This window comes from Liolophura sinensis, chromosome 6, assembly GCF_032854445.1.
Source record: "Liolophura sinensis isolate JHLJ2023 chromosome 6, CUHK_Ljap_v2, whole genome shotgun sequence".
Taxonomy (NCBI): Eukaryota; Metazoa; Mollusca; class Polyplacophora; order Chitonida; family Chitonidae; genus Liolophura; species Liolophura sinensis.
In genome coordinates this window covers 52,028,014-52,046,035 of record NC_088300.1, presented here as the reverse complement: position 1 = coordinate 52,046,035, position 18,022 = coordinate 52,028,014, and the positions used below count along the sequence as shown (strand labels likewise).

The 18,022-nt window shown below is 40.5% G+C and overlaps 2 protein-coding genes across 2 annotated transcripts; both read right to left on the bottom strand.

Annotated features, from left to right (window-relative positions):
* Positions 1 to 131: 131 nt before the first annotated feature.
* On the bottom strand, positions 132 to 3,328 carry LOC135469240 (uncharacterized). The gene is made up of 2 exons (XM_064747837.1): positions 2,947 to 3,328; positions 132 to 1,190 (listed from the first exon to the last, which is right to left on the bottom strand). Exons 1-2 carry the CDS (start codon positions 3,020 to 3,022, stop codon positions 433 to 435), a joined length of 834 nt encoding a protein of 277 aa, XP_064603907.1. The 5' UTR covers positions 3,023 to 3,328; the 3' UTR covers positions 132 to 432.
* Positions 3,329 to 8,263: 4,935 nt separating this feature from the next.
* Positions 8,264 to 11,980, bottom strand: LOC135467331 (methyltransferase-like protein 27). Its single transcript, XM_064745101.1, has 5 exons — positions 11,855 to 11,980; positions 11,125 to 11,253; positions 10,517 to 10,652; positions 10,149 to 10,241; positions 8,264 to 8,463 (listed from the first exon to the last, which is right to left on the bottom strand). Exons 1-5 carry the CDS (start codon positions 11,969 to 11,971, stop codon positions 8,264 to 8,266), a joined length of 675 nt encoding a protein of 224 aa, XP_064601171.1. The 5' UTR covers positions 11,972 to 11,980.
* Positions 11,981 to 18,022: the final 6,042 nt, after the last annotated feature.

The window sequence follows — 18,022 nt, the reverse complement described above, 5'->3', positions numbered from 1 at the left end:
TCTTGTTCACATGTACATGTGCTGTTTATTCATAGCTATGTATGGACTGTTTGTTAGGTGTGTACGTTGCTACTTTTAGGCACATACCTGAACTACAAGAATAAATCCGAAACTGAGGTAAATTTACCTCTGGCTAAATTCACCAACAATATGTATGGCGATTTGTCAAATATCACACTGTCATCACTGCTCTACTTTTACTCTCTATGCTGTCGGTTATATTGAGAACATTAGTCAACAATAAATAAGTATGTTATACCATTGTACTAATACTAATGTTCTATAGGTCTTTAGTGTAATTTTCTGTGGAAAAAAAATAACACGAATTTGTAATTTAGTCTAATTTTTGTAATTTACACAGTATTAAAACATCAACAAGTACCCCAGTGTTTTCTGTGATGTAGGCTATATAGATACATGATGACGACCCTGTCACAATCCGGTAGAGAAAGCTTGTGGTAAGCCCGACGCCATCGGAACGGAAGGCGTATTTGTGGATGAACTGGACTGCAGACTTGAGCAAAACATCTGAAACATTTTCATTTGCATATCCATGACTTTGTAAAACATGTCTTTCTCGTCGCGTCGTTGCTGTTCCAGAGTCTCTTTGAGCAAGTTGTACCTCCGATCTTCTCTTTCTCTCCTCAGAGATTCCCCTCTTTCCTGCTGGTCAGCGAGCTTTTCCCAAGACGCAGTCAACTTGGTGACAACATCCACCATGTTTTGAGTCACAGTCAACAAGGCCGATTGCTCGCTACATGTAGTTTTTACGTCCCCGCCATCCTTGTTTGTGCGTGATACACCGTCTATGTCCACCAACTGCTTCAGCATGGAGGTCATCTCGCCCTGCTGAAGTTTCTGCCGTTCCAATACCTCGCTCAGCTGTTGGAGGCACTTCTGGTCTTGCCTCTTTTGCATACGCTCTACATCTTCCTCATGTCTCGCTCGTTTTATCATCATCTCTTCCAGTCGGTGGACAGAATCGTACAGATTATCCAGTGATCGTTTTGTGACCTTGCTTTCCTTTTTATCTTGTGGATCGGCAGGTTCCAGAGATTCCTGGTTACCCTGATTCCACCCAGTTTCATCTAGCTCGGGGTTCTCTACCTTGAACACAACCAGTGGGTACGCAGTATCCGCAGTGTCAAAAGGCTGCTCCTGCGTAGTGCTCTCACTTGAGGACAAGTACTCTACAAAACACAAAACGTAAGTTAAATATATTCATACAAGGCACCTGGCTATTTGTCACATGCAGATTATATTGGTATACTCCAGATCAATCAAAGCCGCTGCATGAGATAACGTTAAAGACAAAGAACAACATGCGTTCTACTTTTCTTATTCTCCAGAATTCGACTAGGGGTTGAGATTAGGGTAAGGGCTAATTTTATTTAAAGTTTTCTATTTGTCTCAAGTTAACCTGCACTATAATGTTATTCTAATGATAATATCTCATTAATGTGTTTATATTACGGAACAAATGTCTGAACTTTGATTTAACGCTATATAATAAAGAAATGGTGGTCAGTTTCACGGGTGGGCGAAAAACCGGAGTGCTCACATGCAGAAAACCGCCCATCTTTGGAAGGTCACTGAAAACTCTACCAGGTGCGACTTTTAAACTTTTAGGCTGTACTAGTATACAATTGTTCCTCAACGCACTCCTCTAAGGCAGTGCAAGCGAACCCACTCACACAGTCTACAGCCTATTTTCACAAAGGTATTCACAAACAAGAAAAATAGGCAATCTAGATTCTTAATTTTGTTTGTAGATTCATTAAAAATTTACATTGCCTACCGTTACTTTACTGATCATACGGGGCAGTTTCATCATTGATCTTAAGCTTTTGTTTACTTCACTCTCAAACAAAATTAATACGTACAATTACTCTCTAAGAGCATCAGCCTAGTCTATATTTTGATTTATTTATTTATTTGGCTGAAGTTTACTTTATACTCAAGAATACCTCATACATTTGCGGAAGCCAGAAGGAGCTGGACTTGAACTCACAGCGATCGCATTTGTGAGAAGGCCCTGGGTTAGTCATCGGTTAGGTGTGATCATTTGTCACTTATTCCACTGTCGTCGCTGCTCTGGTTCTACTCTCTACGCTGTTAGGTCTTATTATACTGTGATGCGCTATAGCAAGCTAACCACGAGGCCATGGAGACGCCTCGGCTACAGGTTGGGTAGTCTGGAAAAATTTAAAAAAAAAAAATGTTTGGTGGACTTAAAACGCAGACTAATCTTGTTTGATTGGGATTTAACATATCACAATGTCAACACTGTCGGCCATGTGGCGGATATCCCCAAGGCGTCCCTTTTCATTGTTTTTTTTTTCTATTTGTTTATTTCATGCGAAATCAACGCAACCCTTTTAGGTAATTCTAGACCATGGAGTGACGTCTGTAAGTAAAATGAGTTGAACATCACTGCATGGATATTTGTTGCCGCCTAATTCAGCTTAAGCCATGGTGCTAGCGGATGTGTAATTTGCTACACTTAAATCATGTACAGCAACTTTTAGAATCAAACCCTAACTGATGAAAACTGACGAGAGACAGGATTTTACCGGTAATGTGTGACCATTAGGTAAATCTTATGACTGAAGACTAAGGACTGAAACGTGGCACTGTTAGCACAGGTGTCAGAGGTTGTCATGCTAACTTTCCAAACTGGGGCCGTTGGTTTACTCCGAACGCACCGGTTTACTTCGGGGGCTCCGGTTTACTCCGGTTCACTCCGGGCACTCCGGTTTACTCCATTCATAAAACCGACCTCATATCTAGGCCTATAAATGAAAAGTTCCTTAATACTTTATTAAACAACAGTGTTATTAAAAAATTAAGAAAAAAGTTGTTAGTGAAATAGTGTCATAAGTATGCAAGGTCTAGTGCGTATATATTTAATATACTATATTAAAGGCCTGTATCGCTATAACTTACCATTCTCCTCGTTAGCCAGCTCATCTGGTATCTCCTGACTGGATGACAGTACAACATTACATTGGTCGCTGACCATGGACTGCCGTGCTCTGAGTATTCTGTCCAGCTCGTCAAAGAATGCAAACTTTTTCACAGGCTTCGTTCCGTCGCTGCTTTGCTTTAAGGTTCTGGAGTAGTCCGACTTGATCCGCTTGACTGCTGCGGCACTGCGAGGCCGTCCTTTCACAGCCCGTCCTCAGGCGCACCGCGGCGGCTATCTCCTCAAACACGTCCATGTTCCTATTTGAAACCATAAGTCTGTGCTGCATCGCCTCCTCTCCCCACACCTCTATCAGGGCCAACGTTTCTTTGTGACTCCATGTCTCTCCTCTGTCGTACACGGAGGTAGATTTGGCCATAGTGAATTTATCCAACACGCCGTAGAACCACCACTTCACCTCCGCAGAAATCTGTTAATGTTCGTCCGCCTGTGCCGTCTACGAGACCCGACTCACACGACGTGCAGCCCGGGCTCGATCTAGGTCACTGACCGCTGCGGTGCAGGACAGAGCGAGAGCGATCCATTCTGGGCTACCTCTTCTTGAAGGCACGCCAGCTCACTGCTCACCTATTCCGCTTTCCCTAGATGGATTTCTGCATGACTGCTTGCCTTGTTCGCATGGGCGAAGAGGACAGGGGTATTCACTGATTCACTGCTGGCTTTAATATAGGGAAATACAGATATAGTCTACGAGCGTAAGACAGATTTGCCCCTCCCACCCACCCCCCCACACACACACTCAGCGAAGTAGCACAGCTCGCTGGATTCTGTACTTTGTTGCGTAGAGCAAGGCATGGGGTACCTCACTCAAGTCCTTCTCGCCCTTGCTTTATATCTGTTAAACAGCTGTGCGAGGATATTTATTTATTTACTTATTTGACTGGAGTTTTACGACGTACTCAAGAATATTTGACTTATACGACGACAGCCGGCATTACACTTAAAAAAAAAAATAATCTTAATTTTTAACAGAGAGTCTGTGTCATATTCTACATATGATCCTTTTACTTTAGAGTCCTTGTGTTGAATGAATAGAATATTTGACAGAATAATCTACTGCATTAACATTCTAGCATCTCTCAGACAAGCGACTTTTTGTTAAATTTAACAAGGGCCTCCGTGGCTCAGTTGGTTGGCGCACTAGCGCAGTGTAATGACCCAAAAGCCTCTCACCAATGCGGTCGCTGTGAGTTCAAGTCCAGCTCATGCTGTCTTCCTCCTGACCATCCGCAGGCTGCTGACAGACCTTCCTACGTACGGTCGTGGGTTTCCTCCGGGTTCTGCCCAGTTTCATCCCACCATAATGCTGGCTGCCGTCGTATAAGTGAGATATGCGGTGTAAAACACCAAGCAAATAAAAATAAATCACTAAATAAGTTTATTGATGTAGGCTTTTTTTGAGTGCACAATTTATTAAGGAATTAGTCAACCTTTAACATTTTCCTTTATCTTTTTCATGTGTTTTAAAGCACTTACCAGAGGAAATGTAGTTGCCGTAACAGCCAGTACATGTTGTCTGAAACGAGAACGTGATTTACATTAAGAACATACCGATATGCTCTCGTATGCAACTTAAGGGTATGTTCAACTAAGTACTAAGCCTATGTGCTGTGAAATCAATTCAGCATATAAATACAGAGAGGTTAAGGGATTACAGAAAAATGAAACATTAAACTTGCCTGATGTTAAAATGTTTGGCCTTACTTTGAGTACAACCCATAGTTAGACATTTAATGTTGTCATTGACCTTTCCGATTAAAACCGTATCTAATCAGATTCCACCTGTTTCATGACTCTCAATGATTAAAAACATATTGAAGGTCGTTTATGTTCAGGCTTGCATGTACCAAGAGCAAAGCATGGTGCATGTTGGTGTCAGTGACGATGTCCAGTTAGACTGCTTTGTTAACTTTGAGTTGCGTGTATATAGTCCAGCAGTGTACAATAAATATAATCTAATTAATCAACGGACGACTGCAAGCGAGTGTTTTAAATTGACACGCCTTGTCGTCATTGACCTAAGTCCAAGGTGATAGAGCGAGTGTTTAAAATTGACACGCATTGTCGTCGTTGACCTAAGTCCAAAGTGATAGACACAGCAAAGTTAATTGTAAAGGATCCATAAAATTCACAAAGTATGGATTCAAAATCCTGCCGTGCACGGAATTTTTACGTTCGTTTGATCGTTTGCACGGTCTACTATGCATGAAAACAGCTTGTCTTCCACCAATATGTGGAAAAGATCGTAAATAACATGCTAAAGGTCGGTCCTTCACCCCACGTACTCATGAAAATGACCGTCATCGTATAAGAGAAAAACGGAATGGCGCGTAAACGATCGAATAAGCGAATAATTGTGATGGTCAAGGTCAGCATGGCTTTATATCTGGTGTGCCCTCCATGAGAATGCAGAACTGCTTAGCATGCTCGTCCCAGGGTGGCAACCAGATTCTGAACGGCTTGTTTTGAGGAATGTTCACCCAACATCCATTCACCGCTTACATTCCACAAATGTTCGATGCAGTTTAAATCGTGTGGGTAAGTCATATGGGCAGGGGGAGTCGTGTGGGCAAGGAATCTCATTCTGGTACAGCCATATTTCACTGGGCGCTAGTCAAATGTATCTAATATCAGAGTATGAGAGGGTTGTGCACATTATCACACTGACACTATCAAATCTGTCAACTTCCTTTATGCCGTTTCGGGCAAAAGTTTTCCTAAAAGACGCCAAGTAGTAAGAGCGACTCGTCACTGAAGCAACTCTGTGAAGTTATTCTTTAAGGCAAGAGATCAGGGTCACATGCAGTCAATTCTTCATATCCGTGAATTAAAGAGCTCAAATTAAACCAAAGACCAAAAAAGGCCACATTAAGATGAGATAAAAATTTCACAAAAGTGGATAATTCGATTAAGTTGATGTTGACAATTAATATTTGATGTAATATCGCTTATTTCTAAGTCAATAACCTTGTTATTAAGTTTCATGTTTACTCTATTATGAGACATATTTCAGCAATGTCTTGATTTTAGCAAAGCTGTATTTGATCCAGTATCGTATGAGAAGGTCCTATGTTCTAGTATATTGGCACGTGGTCTACCGGATCGTCAGAGGCCTCGTGTTTCCCATCTATAACATTTATAACAACAGTGCCACAGTCTTGTAATGGTACTTAATATCCAACTGAAAAGCCTAGGCTTACGTTGCAGCTGAGGCTCGTTGCGATAGCTGCATTTCGCGTATATGGCGTTGTTCTGATGAACTTTCTTCAGTTCTGACATTTTGTTTCGCACAGCTAACGTTTTCATAGCCCAGATATATATGCCCATGTCACAGTACTTCGTTTCGGTAAACAAACAGTTCTGTGGTAGAAGGAAACCCGATGTAAACCAACTATTGACGAACTAATGACAAACTTAACGACGCGTGTCGCCAGGATACGGTTGAAATGCTGCCAATGTGATGTTAAACACTGATCATTCATTCATTCATTCATTCTCACGTATGACATACGTCATATAGATGGAAACTTCAGCTACGGTAAAGCCACTCACAAGAGCACCAATGACTGCCTCTGCCACCAACGCCCGAGATGAATAGAAAGAGGAAAAATTCCTGTCCGCGAATGGATTGAACCCACGTCCCTAGTGGCCTAACTATTGCAGGGCAAGTTCAGCCACGAGCCGCTCCCTGTATATAATTGAGCGTGACGATGGCGCCAGGCAAAACTTTCACCGTTCTCTTCTAAACTCAGAATACACAGACACACACGCACACACACAGACACACACACACACACACATATATATATATATATGGTGTATTTATTGTGGTCTTAATAAAATTCGTGTATATATATATATACATGTAGTACAATTGTTTTTATTTTATTTTTATTTATTTTTTTATTTTATTTATTTATTTATTTTATTTTTTTTAAACGGATACATGTTCATTAACTATTTCTGATTTCAAGCCTAGCTCAGATAAACTCTTCTCCTTTCTCATCGGAAAATTCCACGGCCTATATGTAAAGCTATGGTAAACTTGTGCGTGTGCTGCATGGATACCCACGCCTCAGTTCCATTAATATCTACATAAGAAATTGTGTCGGGTGTAGAACGTGTATATATGTGTTTAAATTTGTGTGTACTTAGCCTGCGTTATCAAAAAACCAGTAACCTCTTGGTCGCGTCACTAGGCTTCGAAGCAGCCGTCCTACTCTGATAACGATGGTTAAGCAATGTCTCTAAGTTAAGGTCACTGGACATTGAACGCACAGGCTAGTTCTCAGTGACAGTTATTCATTGTATACCTTAACCTATTATACATAATACTCGACACTGGCCTGAGTTAATAACCCTACGTTAAAACAGTTAGCATAAGCTTTTAACATTAGATGTGTAATTTGTTTTTTGTTTATTTTCTTGAAGCTAAAGTACGAAAAACGCTCTTTTAAAGTTGGTTTTTAATGGGGACAATCTAAAGAAAACCATCTGTACTGTCATAAATGAAAATAAGGCACAAAAAGATAGCCTTTGAGTGGTTTTCTTTGAGTATTATTCGAGTACATGAATGCACTGTGTGTGCCGTGCAGATATTGTACTTTTGTACAAAATGTTTAAAAGGTTAAGATTCAAACAGTTATAGTGCATGGTAAGAATATATTTTTTAATATCTGAGTGTTGCTTAACCCCATACTCATGGAATGTTAACTTATACAATGTGGATCAGTTTTATGGGTGGAGGACATCGGAAAACCCGGCGTAAACCATGGGCCTTTGAGTAGATTTCTCATGTGAGATGTACAGATTTGTGCAGAGCGAAAGACAAATGGCCTTAAACAAACGGTATAGGCCTACTGCGCAAACGGCCTACGGACGGTGACACCGTGAGATAAATTCTTTTCCCAAGGCAGGGTTTGAACCTGCGCGTCATATGTTCTAACGATTGAAAGGCAATAAGCTTGACCAACCGGTTTCACCTACACGATGTTTAGGCTTTTAGTGATGGTCAGTCGAGTGTCAAGCCACGGACGCATAAACAGAGTCAACTATAGTAGCATATTCTTAAACAGTGACCAGATCTTTATTTTTTAAAAACATAAAAATGAACATAAGCTACTGGAATAACTTAAAAATTTTTCCACTTTGCTTCTAGTCTAAAATAAATCAAGCTTTGGGTTTCGTCATATGACCGAGTATTATTTAAATTGCAGTTGTACGGAATTGGGATAAATTAAAACTGCAAAATGTGAAACAAATGCGTTTTGGTTATATTCACAACTTTTTCATAACAATCGTGATTCCTTGTGTTCTTGCCTTTTCCATGCTGAACCGATAATTATCTGATATCTCTTCCTTGATGACACAGAGTTTTCCAGATTTCTCCAAGCCCTTAATGATTGCCGCCATTTTGACGGAATACTCCGGGAGCTCTCTCCACACGCCGGCGTTACCAGTCAAAACTATAATACCACCTACAAGAAGAATGGTTTTCCAGGGTGTTACACGTCGACACTTATAGATTTATTACTAGTCAGTCATTGGAAAAATGTAAATCCATATGTTATAGTTACGCTTAACACGCCTAATTTTAAGGTAATTTTGAAGTGTATATTAGTATTAAATTGAATTCACAATCGTTCAGTTTGTATGCGTCTCTTTAGGATTTAAATATGCAGTATTATACCAGAATGTTTAGTTTTACATGTCTTAGGAATTATATTTGTATTTAAAATTTGACAGCAATAATGGACAAACAACGTATAAAGTTTTAATAAGCAGGTCAATAATGCACACAATTCAGTTGATAGTGAAAATAAAACCGTACAACTATATCTTTAATTACACTTTCAAGCTAAAGGCATAAATGAGTGGACATTGAGCCCTTTCATTTTGAAGACATGAATAGCTGTAAACCCCACACAAATCATGGAGAGACACGTGGAACATTTGTGTTTCTGAGCACCGAAATTGCCCACTCTGTAAGCAGTAATCATTTTTGTAAATGTACAAACAATATTAGCACATTTCCACATCTGAATAGTCCAACAACTTTTAAAAAAGCAATTTATGAATTGTGTATCTCCAGTCTATATGGTGTTTGTACACCATAATATAGCACAGATTGTTTATGCCTTCATGGCCCAAAGCACTTACACAAACCAAAAAACATCAAGATGAACACGGATAATTGCATATCATTAATATACCAATATATCTGCCAACTGTGGATCGCTATATACTGCCCACTATTGTACACGTTTGTAATACTTATGCCTTGCTGAGTTATGGGCGCTGGACTATCGCGCGATTGTCGCCCCGTCATGGCTTGCACACGGTGTCTTGTTATTGTGACATTACTGTAAAATACAAGGTTCTCTCGTGTAATCAGGGCGCCGTACGTCACTCAACCCATTCACCGCTTCTTACGATTGGTCAAGGATAGCCGTGACGTAGAGCGTCCACACCGTAGACGAAAACACCACACAATAAACACAAATAGTGACGTAGAGCGTGAATACTGTACACGTAAACACCGTACAATAAACACAAATGTGACGTAGAGCCTCCATACGATGTACATGTAAACACCATACAATAAACACAAATAGTACAGCATCCATACCATAGGCATAATTAAACACCATAAAATGAACACTAATAGCATGATATTAATACATGAATGGATATTTAATAACTAGAGACTAAAGAAAACGGCGCTCAGCAAATACTCCAAATGTTTTAAGATGTGTCTGCACGAAATTCAAAGTGCTGTGTCTGTACTCATTTATAAAAAGAATGTTCTGAATTTGTAGATTCAGCTGGTTCTGGAAACCTGCTGGAGGTGTACAGTGGATTGGGTGGGAAGACATTTTCTGAGGAAATACAGGTGGTCATGAAAGCAACCAGTCAGGTCGGTTTGTTATTTGTATTGACTGGGAAACATGACACAAGAATGCGCCTACAGCACGCATAAGAAAGGAAAAAGAACATTCGCAATGTTTCCCCATGTAGCCATTACCCATTACCATGGAAGCTGGCACAAATTTGGTTGAAACAAAATGTAGTGGTTTTATGGGTGGCGTGAAGAAATGAAAGCAGACAGATGAAAGTTGATTGAAAACTGTTAAGGATTTTTCACGAAAGCCCGATATCGTACCATTTTTGATCAGGCGTAGCATTTCTGTGACAGACTCAGCCGGTAGATGACCATCCGCTATCCCACCGACACACGTGATAGCATCGTACGTACCTGCATCAAAAAGTTTTCGCTTGGAATAACATATCCATTATTGTACAGATACAAGACAAAGATTTGAGTAGAACCATAGGGTTGATATAGGTCACACGACGAACCATTGAGTTAAGTGCATAGGGTTGACATATATCACATGACGAGTCTATTTAGGCTTTGACACAACTTTGGAAAGAAAGAAAAGATTTTCACCATATGGAAAACATTAATGGCATTTTTTTTGAAGAGAGCTTACGGAGGGCATCGTGCTTATGTCTGTCCTTTAAACTTACCATCCGGTATATCCAGCTCAGAGCCGTTCACTTCGGCACTGATATAATCCCTATAAATCTGCCGCTCTTTCGCCGCGTTCAGCATGGCCGAACACGGATCCAGGGCGTCGATTTGGGAGAAACCACGCCTCAGTAGCTGAAAATAAATAAATCACATTTGCAGTTCATCTTCAAGGTTGACAAATAACTTCGTAGCCAAAACTTTTTGCATTTTATGGACATGTGTGAATTTTTGAAGTATAACATTGCGAAACCTTTACACAGGGCGAAATGTTATATCATCTCAAGACAAACATCACAAATACTCAATATGAAATCTATGTTTTCAACGTTACAAGAATCAGATAATGTGAAAGAAATATAGAGTTTTGTTAGGTAAATTAAAAAATATTAAACTCGGTAATGATCTTTATATAGGTAAATCCGGCCTGCAACCTGCGGATGGTCGTGGGTTTCCTCCGGGCTCTGCCCCGGTTCCACCCACCATAATGCTGGCCGCCGTCGTATAAGTGAAATATTCATGACTACGGCGTAAAACACCAATCAAATAAATAAATAAATTATTTAGGTAAACTTAGTTGTTAATATCTATATAAAAATGAACTAACCTCAATCCCTACTTTTCCTGTCCCTGCTGCCACGTCTAGGATGAAGACGTCATCCTTGTTATTTGGGAAGTAAGTTGCTATGTAATCCGCTGTCAGAGATGGGCCGGCGAATCCCAGGGTGGCCATGTCCTGCAACACAGAGTTATTTCGCCTGTATAAGTGCGTAACATACGTGCATGGCAAAACAATCAACCGCGTTCTTATTATTAAGTATTCTATTCCGAATGCAAAAAGACATTATCCGTACTACTTTTAAAGCTATTAAACTACTGTAAAATTTTCGAAAAGTCCATCAAGAATACTGCTGTCTTCATGAACTGGTGTTCATCACCTTATGCCTTCCTCAGACAAGGCTATGGGATGAAAATCAGCTTGCATGGGGAATATGTTGAGTTACCATAGCGTAACCACATGAAAATCTGTCCATGACTGCCATCTTTGGTCAACAGATTGTACATACACTTTACAGATTTGGGAACTCAGTCGCTGTCAGGGTTCGCACTGAGGCAAAGGTGCAAATACAGGTTTTAATTTCTTCAAGGTCTGCCAACAACCTGTGGATGGCCGTGGGTTTCCCCCGGGCATTTTCCTCCCACCATGATGCTGGCCACCGTCGTCTAAGTGAAAATATTCTTGAGTACGGCGTAAAACACCAATCAAATAAATAAATAAATAATTTCTTCAAACCGGTCTGTTTAAAAATTCGTTGCTGTTGCCTCTAACAACTCACCTGGTCGTATTTACCATCTTTCACCCATTCCTGGTACTCTTGGATAATCTCACTCCTGCAGAGTTTGCTTCCTACCGTTATAGCTTCCACTTTCTGTGCGACGTGGTACTCGGCCATCGCTCTATTTCTGTTAGCCTTATGTATGTCCCAGCATTCTCTGTCCGGTCCCTATTTATTGGCCCCAGACACATGTAATCTGGCTGACCATCAGATAAACCTAGTCGAGATCTGTACCAGATATGCACCTTTCTCACCATGCCGTAACGTGGTCGCCAATTCGTTTGTGACAAGGTCGTATGCTGTTTCAGATGTCTGTCCTATATATATAGGTTCATTTGGTTTGTTGGGTCTCCTTTAATGCTCATAAAGTTCATATAAATGAAATATTCATTAGTAAGACCAGCACAAACATGAATCCAATAAAAAACAAATAGGAAATAGTTGTACATAACCAAACTCACACAGAGTTGACAGGGGGAGGGGAGGCGAGAGCGGGGTTGTGCACCGAGTCCGAGGTGGTTAGCGTAATGACCCAGAAGGCTCTGACCAATGTGGTTGCTGTGAGTTCAGTTCATGCTGGCTTCCTTTCGGTACGTACATGGGAGGGCCTGACAGCAACCTGCGGATGGTCGTGAGTTTCACCGAGGCTCTGGTGTTTTACGCCATGCTCAAGAATATTGCAATCAAATAAAAGTTAACGTCCACGGATTAGCACGTTCTCTAACTTAATACATGTTAGCGGAGACAACATGCACCCCCCTCCCATGCATGTGTCCATACAATGTCTAACAGTGTCACAAAACCGTTAAGTCTACCTTAACAAGTACACTATGAGTATTAACGAAAATGATCCCATATTCTGATGTTGATATGGATAACACGTTTATGATAGAAGTACAGAATAGAATACAAGAGGAACCAGACATCGCATGCAGATTACTTGCTGGTCAGAGAGGTATTCGCCTGTATGTTGTAAGGAGATGGAGGGGGTGGGGGGGTTACAGCGTACACGATTTACTTATTTATTTGTCCAAACATGAATGGCAATCTATCGTCCCGGCTCCAGCTTTGCTCTCTGTGCTGTAGATTCTGTTGACATTTACTTTTATATTGGCTTGCTTTCATAAACTCAGAATTGTGTTGGACGACCAAGGATCCCGAGATTTAGTTCCTTTGCATTATAATGTATATCACCACATTATTAAAAGTAAAAAAAAATCAAAATAAGAAAAAAATAATAAAAAAAAAAATAAAAAGACAAAGGGAAATTGCGGTGAGTAATCAAGATTTGACCATACTTTATTGAAACAAAACACTAAAATTTGTTCACAACACATTTTCATTGGGTTCAACAGTCAACTAAATATGACACATTTCCACTTAACAATCAACACTCGAATCTCTCCCGTTAAGTAAGTCATAGAGATAATTCCAGAGCACGATACCATGTACACGCGTTTAGAGGCTGGTTAGTTTGAAGGCAGATGTATATTAATTGTGATTTATCAAATGCACTGTAACTCATCACTGGCTACAAAATGGCCTACTTACAGACAGAGTAGATTTGTCGAGGTCACAATGTATCTGACCACCAACCCTAAACCCCTGGAAAAAAGGAAAGAACCACCCCCTCCCCACGAAAAACCAAAACAAAACAAACAACAACAACAAAAACCCCAAAAAACAAACACACACACACACACACACACACACACACAAACAAAATAAACCCTCTAAAATGGGACTTTGAATGGTGATTACGACCGTTCATTAGACTCCGTTTAATCCCACGATGATGTGTTGTTGGTTACCTTATTATAAACATAAGTCTTCGGCCTTATATATATGGGGGGCCCGGTTTTCTCCCGCCATAATGCTAAGTGTAATTAAACAGATAATTAAACAGGCACGGGTGTAACAAGTGTTGAAACCATCTGTCAGAAAAGCCTAGTGGAAGGTAAAGCTAGAATTGCTACAAGTGAACCTGCGCGTGCCACTGATAAAAGTTCCGGTAATAGTTTGCATGATAATGTGTGTTGTTTTCTAATTCCATAGTGTTTTCTCAGAATATCTTAGAAGATAAAGAACAATGCGTGCTACAAATAACTCACCCTAAAATCCCTTGACTGAATATCTGAAGGATAAATACATGCTTATTGATTCCAATGCACTGTCACGTACAGTGTTGGTGGCAGGTGGCGGCGTTGTACCAGGCAATAAGAGAGTTTATAACAGACATGAAGAAATGGAGTGAACGAGAGCATGTCCTACGGTTTGACATTTTAAATGACCTCGACCCTACTTGACCAGGTTACATTTGGTATGCCACGTGCTGCCCTTTGAAGTGAGAATAACGTGCTGACCAGAGTAAACTCTAAATTCTCAAGGGTTAATGGCAAATGTAGATCACATAAGTACTTAAGCTATAAATAAAAATAGGCAATGTATTTCCTATAATCAGGCACTGAAACAAAAAATATTTACCACGGGTGAAGCTAAGGAAAGTCCGTCAATTCAAATATCCTCCGTAATGAACGTGTAATTTGTCTTCTCAGATTTTTAGTTTGAAGAACAGATAATGGTATACCATATTTATATAAAGAATTATTAATGTAGTGTGTTTTTGTTCAAATCATGAAAATGAAAGATGGAAAATGAACAGCAAGCGTTTTTTAAATGTTTTATTTCGGGGATGGTGTAGGCCTACGAACAATGTAATAATTTGGCGGTTAATTTCTGTCTTTCTGTGGTCTAATCTATAAACTTATTTATTTATTTTTATTTGATTGGTGTTATACGCCGTATTCAATAATATTTTACTTATACGACGGCGGCAAGCATTATGGTGGGAGGAAACCGGGCAGAGTCCGGGGTAAACCCACGACAATTCGCAGGTTGCTGCAGACCTTCTAAACTTATTGAACGCAGATGTCTATATATATATATATATATATATATATATATATATATATGTGTGTGTGTGTGTGTGTGTGTGTGTGTGTGTGTGTGTGTGTGTTCTATGTGTGTGTTCTATGGTTTCTTCCCAGCCAAAACTCGTTTCCTTTATATATACATATACATATCTGCCTTCAATAAGTTTAGATTAGACCTCATAAAGAAATTGATTAAAATTTTCTCCCGCCCTTTCCCCCTTTTTAACCGTGAATATCAGGTTATTGCGGAGCAATCTCGCCTCAAGATCAATTATTCCACAGTGAAGTTTGTCAACTTGTGTGTAACAGACTATTGAAATGTCCATGTATTATATATAGGTTCATCGGCTGGGAAATGTAGAGCATCTTTAGCTATAGCCTTACCAAGATTCGAATTGGAAAAAATTCCTCCATCACTGTTACGCCCATATGCCCCAACATCTATGGATATAAACTTCAAGTTTGCATCTACCATTGCCAGAAGAACAGTGGAAAACGTGCCCTTGTAATTAAAATAGAGTGAACCTAAATTCCAAGGAGCTTTCATCACTACATGTTTTCCATCCAGAACTCCTAGACAGTGTGGAAACTGCCATTTGTCGTCAAAATTAGCTGCTATAATCCTCCACGCTTCACTGTCTTGCGGCATCTTCATGTAAATGGGCGCAAGATAGTTTCTCCCACAAAACTTGACAACGTTCCGAGACAATGGTACCAACCGTGGTAGCTCCCACACGGTAGCTAAACGCAATGGAACGAAACGTTTCTTCGGCGGCCAGAAATATGAAACATTAAGTACTGGGATTTTATACCATGCATGTTACCAAATTTTACATTGTTACATTGGTATAGTGTATATGCATCGTTGCACGGGCGAAAGTCCGATTTTCGTATTTTAAGTCACTTCCATATGTAACTTGAGTGGGTGGGTGTTTTGACTCTAACCAAAACGCGTGTGTCCGAGACGGACGATGTTGCTTCGCCAGCGGGTTTATTCTGAAAATAAACCTGTTTGCAGGCATGTTGATGATAAGATGTGTTTCACAACTTTGAAAATAGTATTTACAATTAACCAAAGTATAACGAGCAGTGTTTTTTTGTTGTATTTTGACTAATTCTGTTAAACAAAGTTCTGTTGTGTTGACGCCATGTTTATAATGTTAAAGTAACTGGAGCGTATTACTCAGTTGTTATTCGCATACCTGCACTGTTATGTTTTGAAAAGTTGTTTGAATATTTAGTAATATTGTTTCTGTGAAAGGCAAACTGAATCTTGGGATAATGTCTCTTTAACGGCGTCAATCCGTTTCTGCGAATTATTCCATTAACATAAATGTTTTCACGTCTGCGATATGACAGAAATTAACGTTCTTGTAAACATAACTCCATACCATATATGATCACGAGCCGAATGTTAATAAATATATTATCCCCTGATAATGATTGCACAGGAACTGTACATTTCAAATTGTTGTGTAATAATGTTAAAATTTCTTGTAGATGTGCTGGTAGGCCTAGTTCATTGATGTTTAAGCCATGCAAAGTTATCATGCAACTTTGATTTTAGAGTGTTTTGACCTTAAACAAAACACGTGTGTGCAAGACGGACGATATTACGTCACCCGCCGGGTTTATTCTTTTAATTAACCTTTTTGCAGATACATATGTAGGGTCCTGTGGTGTGTCCAGCACGACTGGTCATCAGTAATTCATGGAGGCATGGGGGCTTTAGATGGACTTCACGCAGTTCGGCACAGGTTCCCGCGTTGTCTGTTTTCAGTTTGTTGATATCCTTGACCATAATGTCAAATTTTACGGCATGAAATTCTTGGATGACAAAATGACGTTTGAGAACGAGGTATGCATGTTATCAGTTAGACTCTTGTTCACGTGTTAGTGATATTACTTTCAAAACATTCACAATGAGAAGCGAGATTTCGCATTACATCAATTATATCCCTAATTAACTCTGCAGGTCTTCTAATGCGGGCGGAATCAGGTAAAAACAAATGAATTTACAATTTACGTGACGTCACTCGTCTGGAATTACTCAAAGTGCTGTGTTGTCATCACAGTACACAATCACATTAAAACTGTGCCACTGGACCATGGTGTGACCAAATACCATCGGGGTCACATGACTCTTATATAGTTTACTTTACTCTCAGGCTTTTATCTGGTGGGTATACAAAAGTTATCGGAAAGGGTGTATAAAAAGGATTCAGTAAGACAGTAACACAAATACGTAAAAACTGAACAGGACTTGGTTACTAAACTGACGGCCATAGGAAACTTTACGACTCCGTGAGTTGAATTTAACCAGCCTTTTGACGAAATTAATACCATAATAAGTGTACAAAAACCTTTCACACTGACTAAAAACCACCAAAGTAATGCCTCGATGGACTCCACAACAACGCGAGAGGGCCCTGGGTATGGTATCCATGGAAGCCACCCATGCCCACATTGCAAGGACCTTCGGCTGCTCTCGTGTAACTGTGTCAAACTTGATGCAACGTTACAGACAGACAGGGCAGATATCGGACAGGCCAAGAACAGGCAGGCCTAGGGTAACTACGCCCAGAGAAGACGGGTACCTCCGCACCTTACACCTGACGAACCGCTTCCTAACAGTAACGTCATCGTCAATCAATGCCTTAGGTCACCGGGTCGGTCAGAAGATCGTGTCCAGGAGACTCATGGTTCACGGAATTAGGGCCTATTGACCATTCAGAGTGCAATTGTTGACAGCCGAACGTCGTCGCCAGAGGTTGCGAGGAGCTCGAATTGTACGCCGTTGGCAGCGACGTGATTGGCAACGTGTCGTTTTCACGGATGAAAGCCACTTCTGCCTGTTCCGAGCCGATGGTAGACAGCGAGTTTACCGTCGAAGAGACGAACGAACGGCTGCATCATGCGTCCAGGAGGTGGTACCGTTTGGTGGTGGCAGTGTGATGGTGTGAGGTGGGATTTGTGAGGAACAGACACCAGTGGTCACCATGTACGGGAACCCAACAGCTTAACGTTACGTGGATGAAATTCTACGTCCTGTTGTCCTGCTATTCCTTCAACAGCAGCCACGTGGTGTACGGTACCAGCATGACAACGCCAGGCCCCATACAGCTCGAGTTGTGCAGAACTTCCTGGACGTCAAAGACGTCAACGTCTTGCCGTGACCTGCCCGTTCCCCAGATATGTCCCCCATAGAACACCTTTGGGATATGGGTCGTAGAGT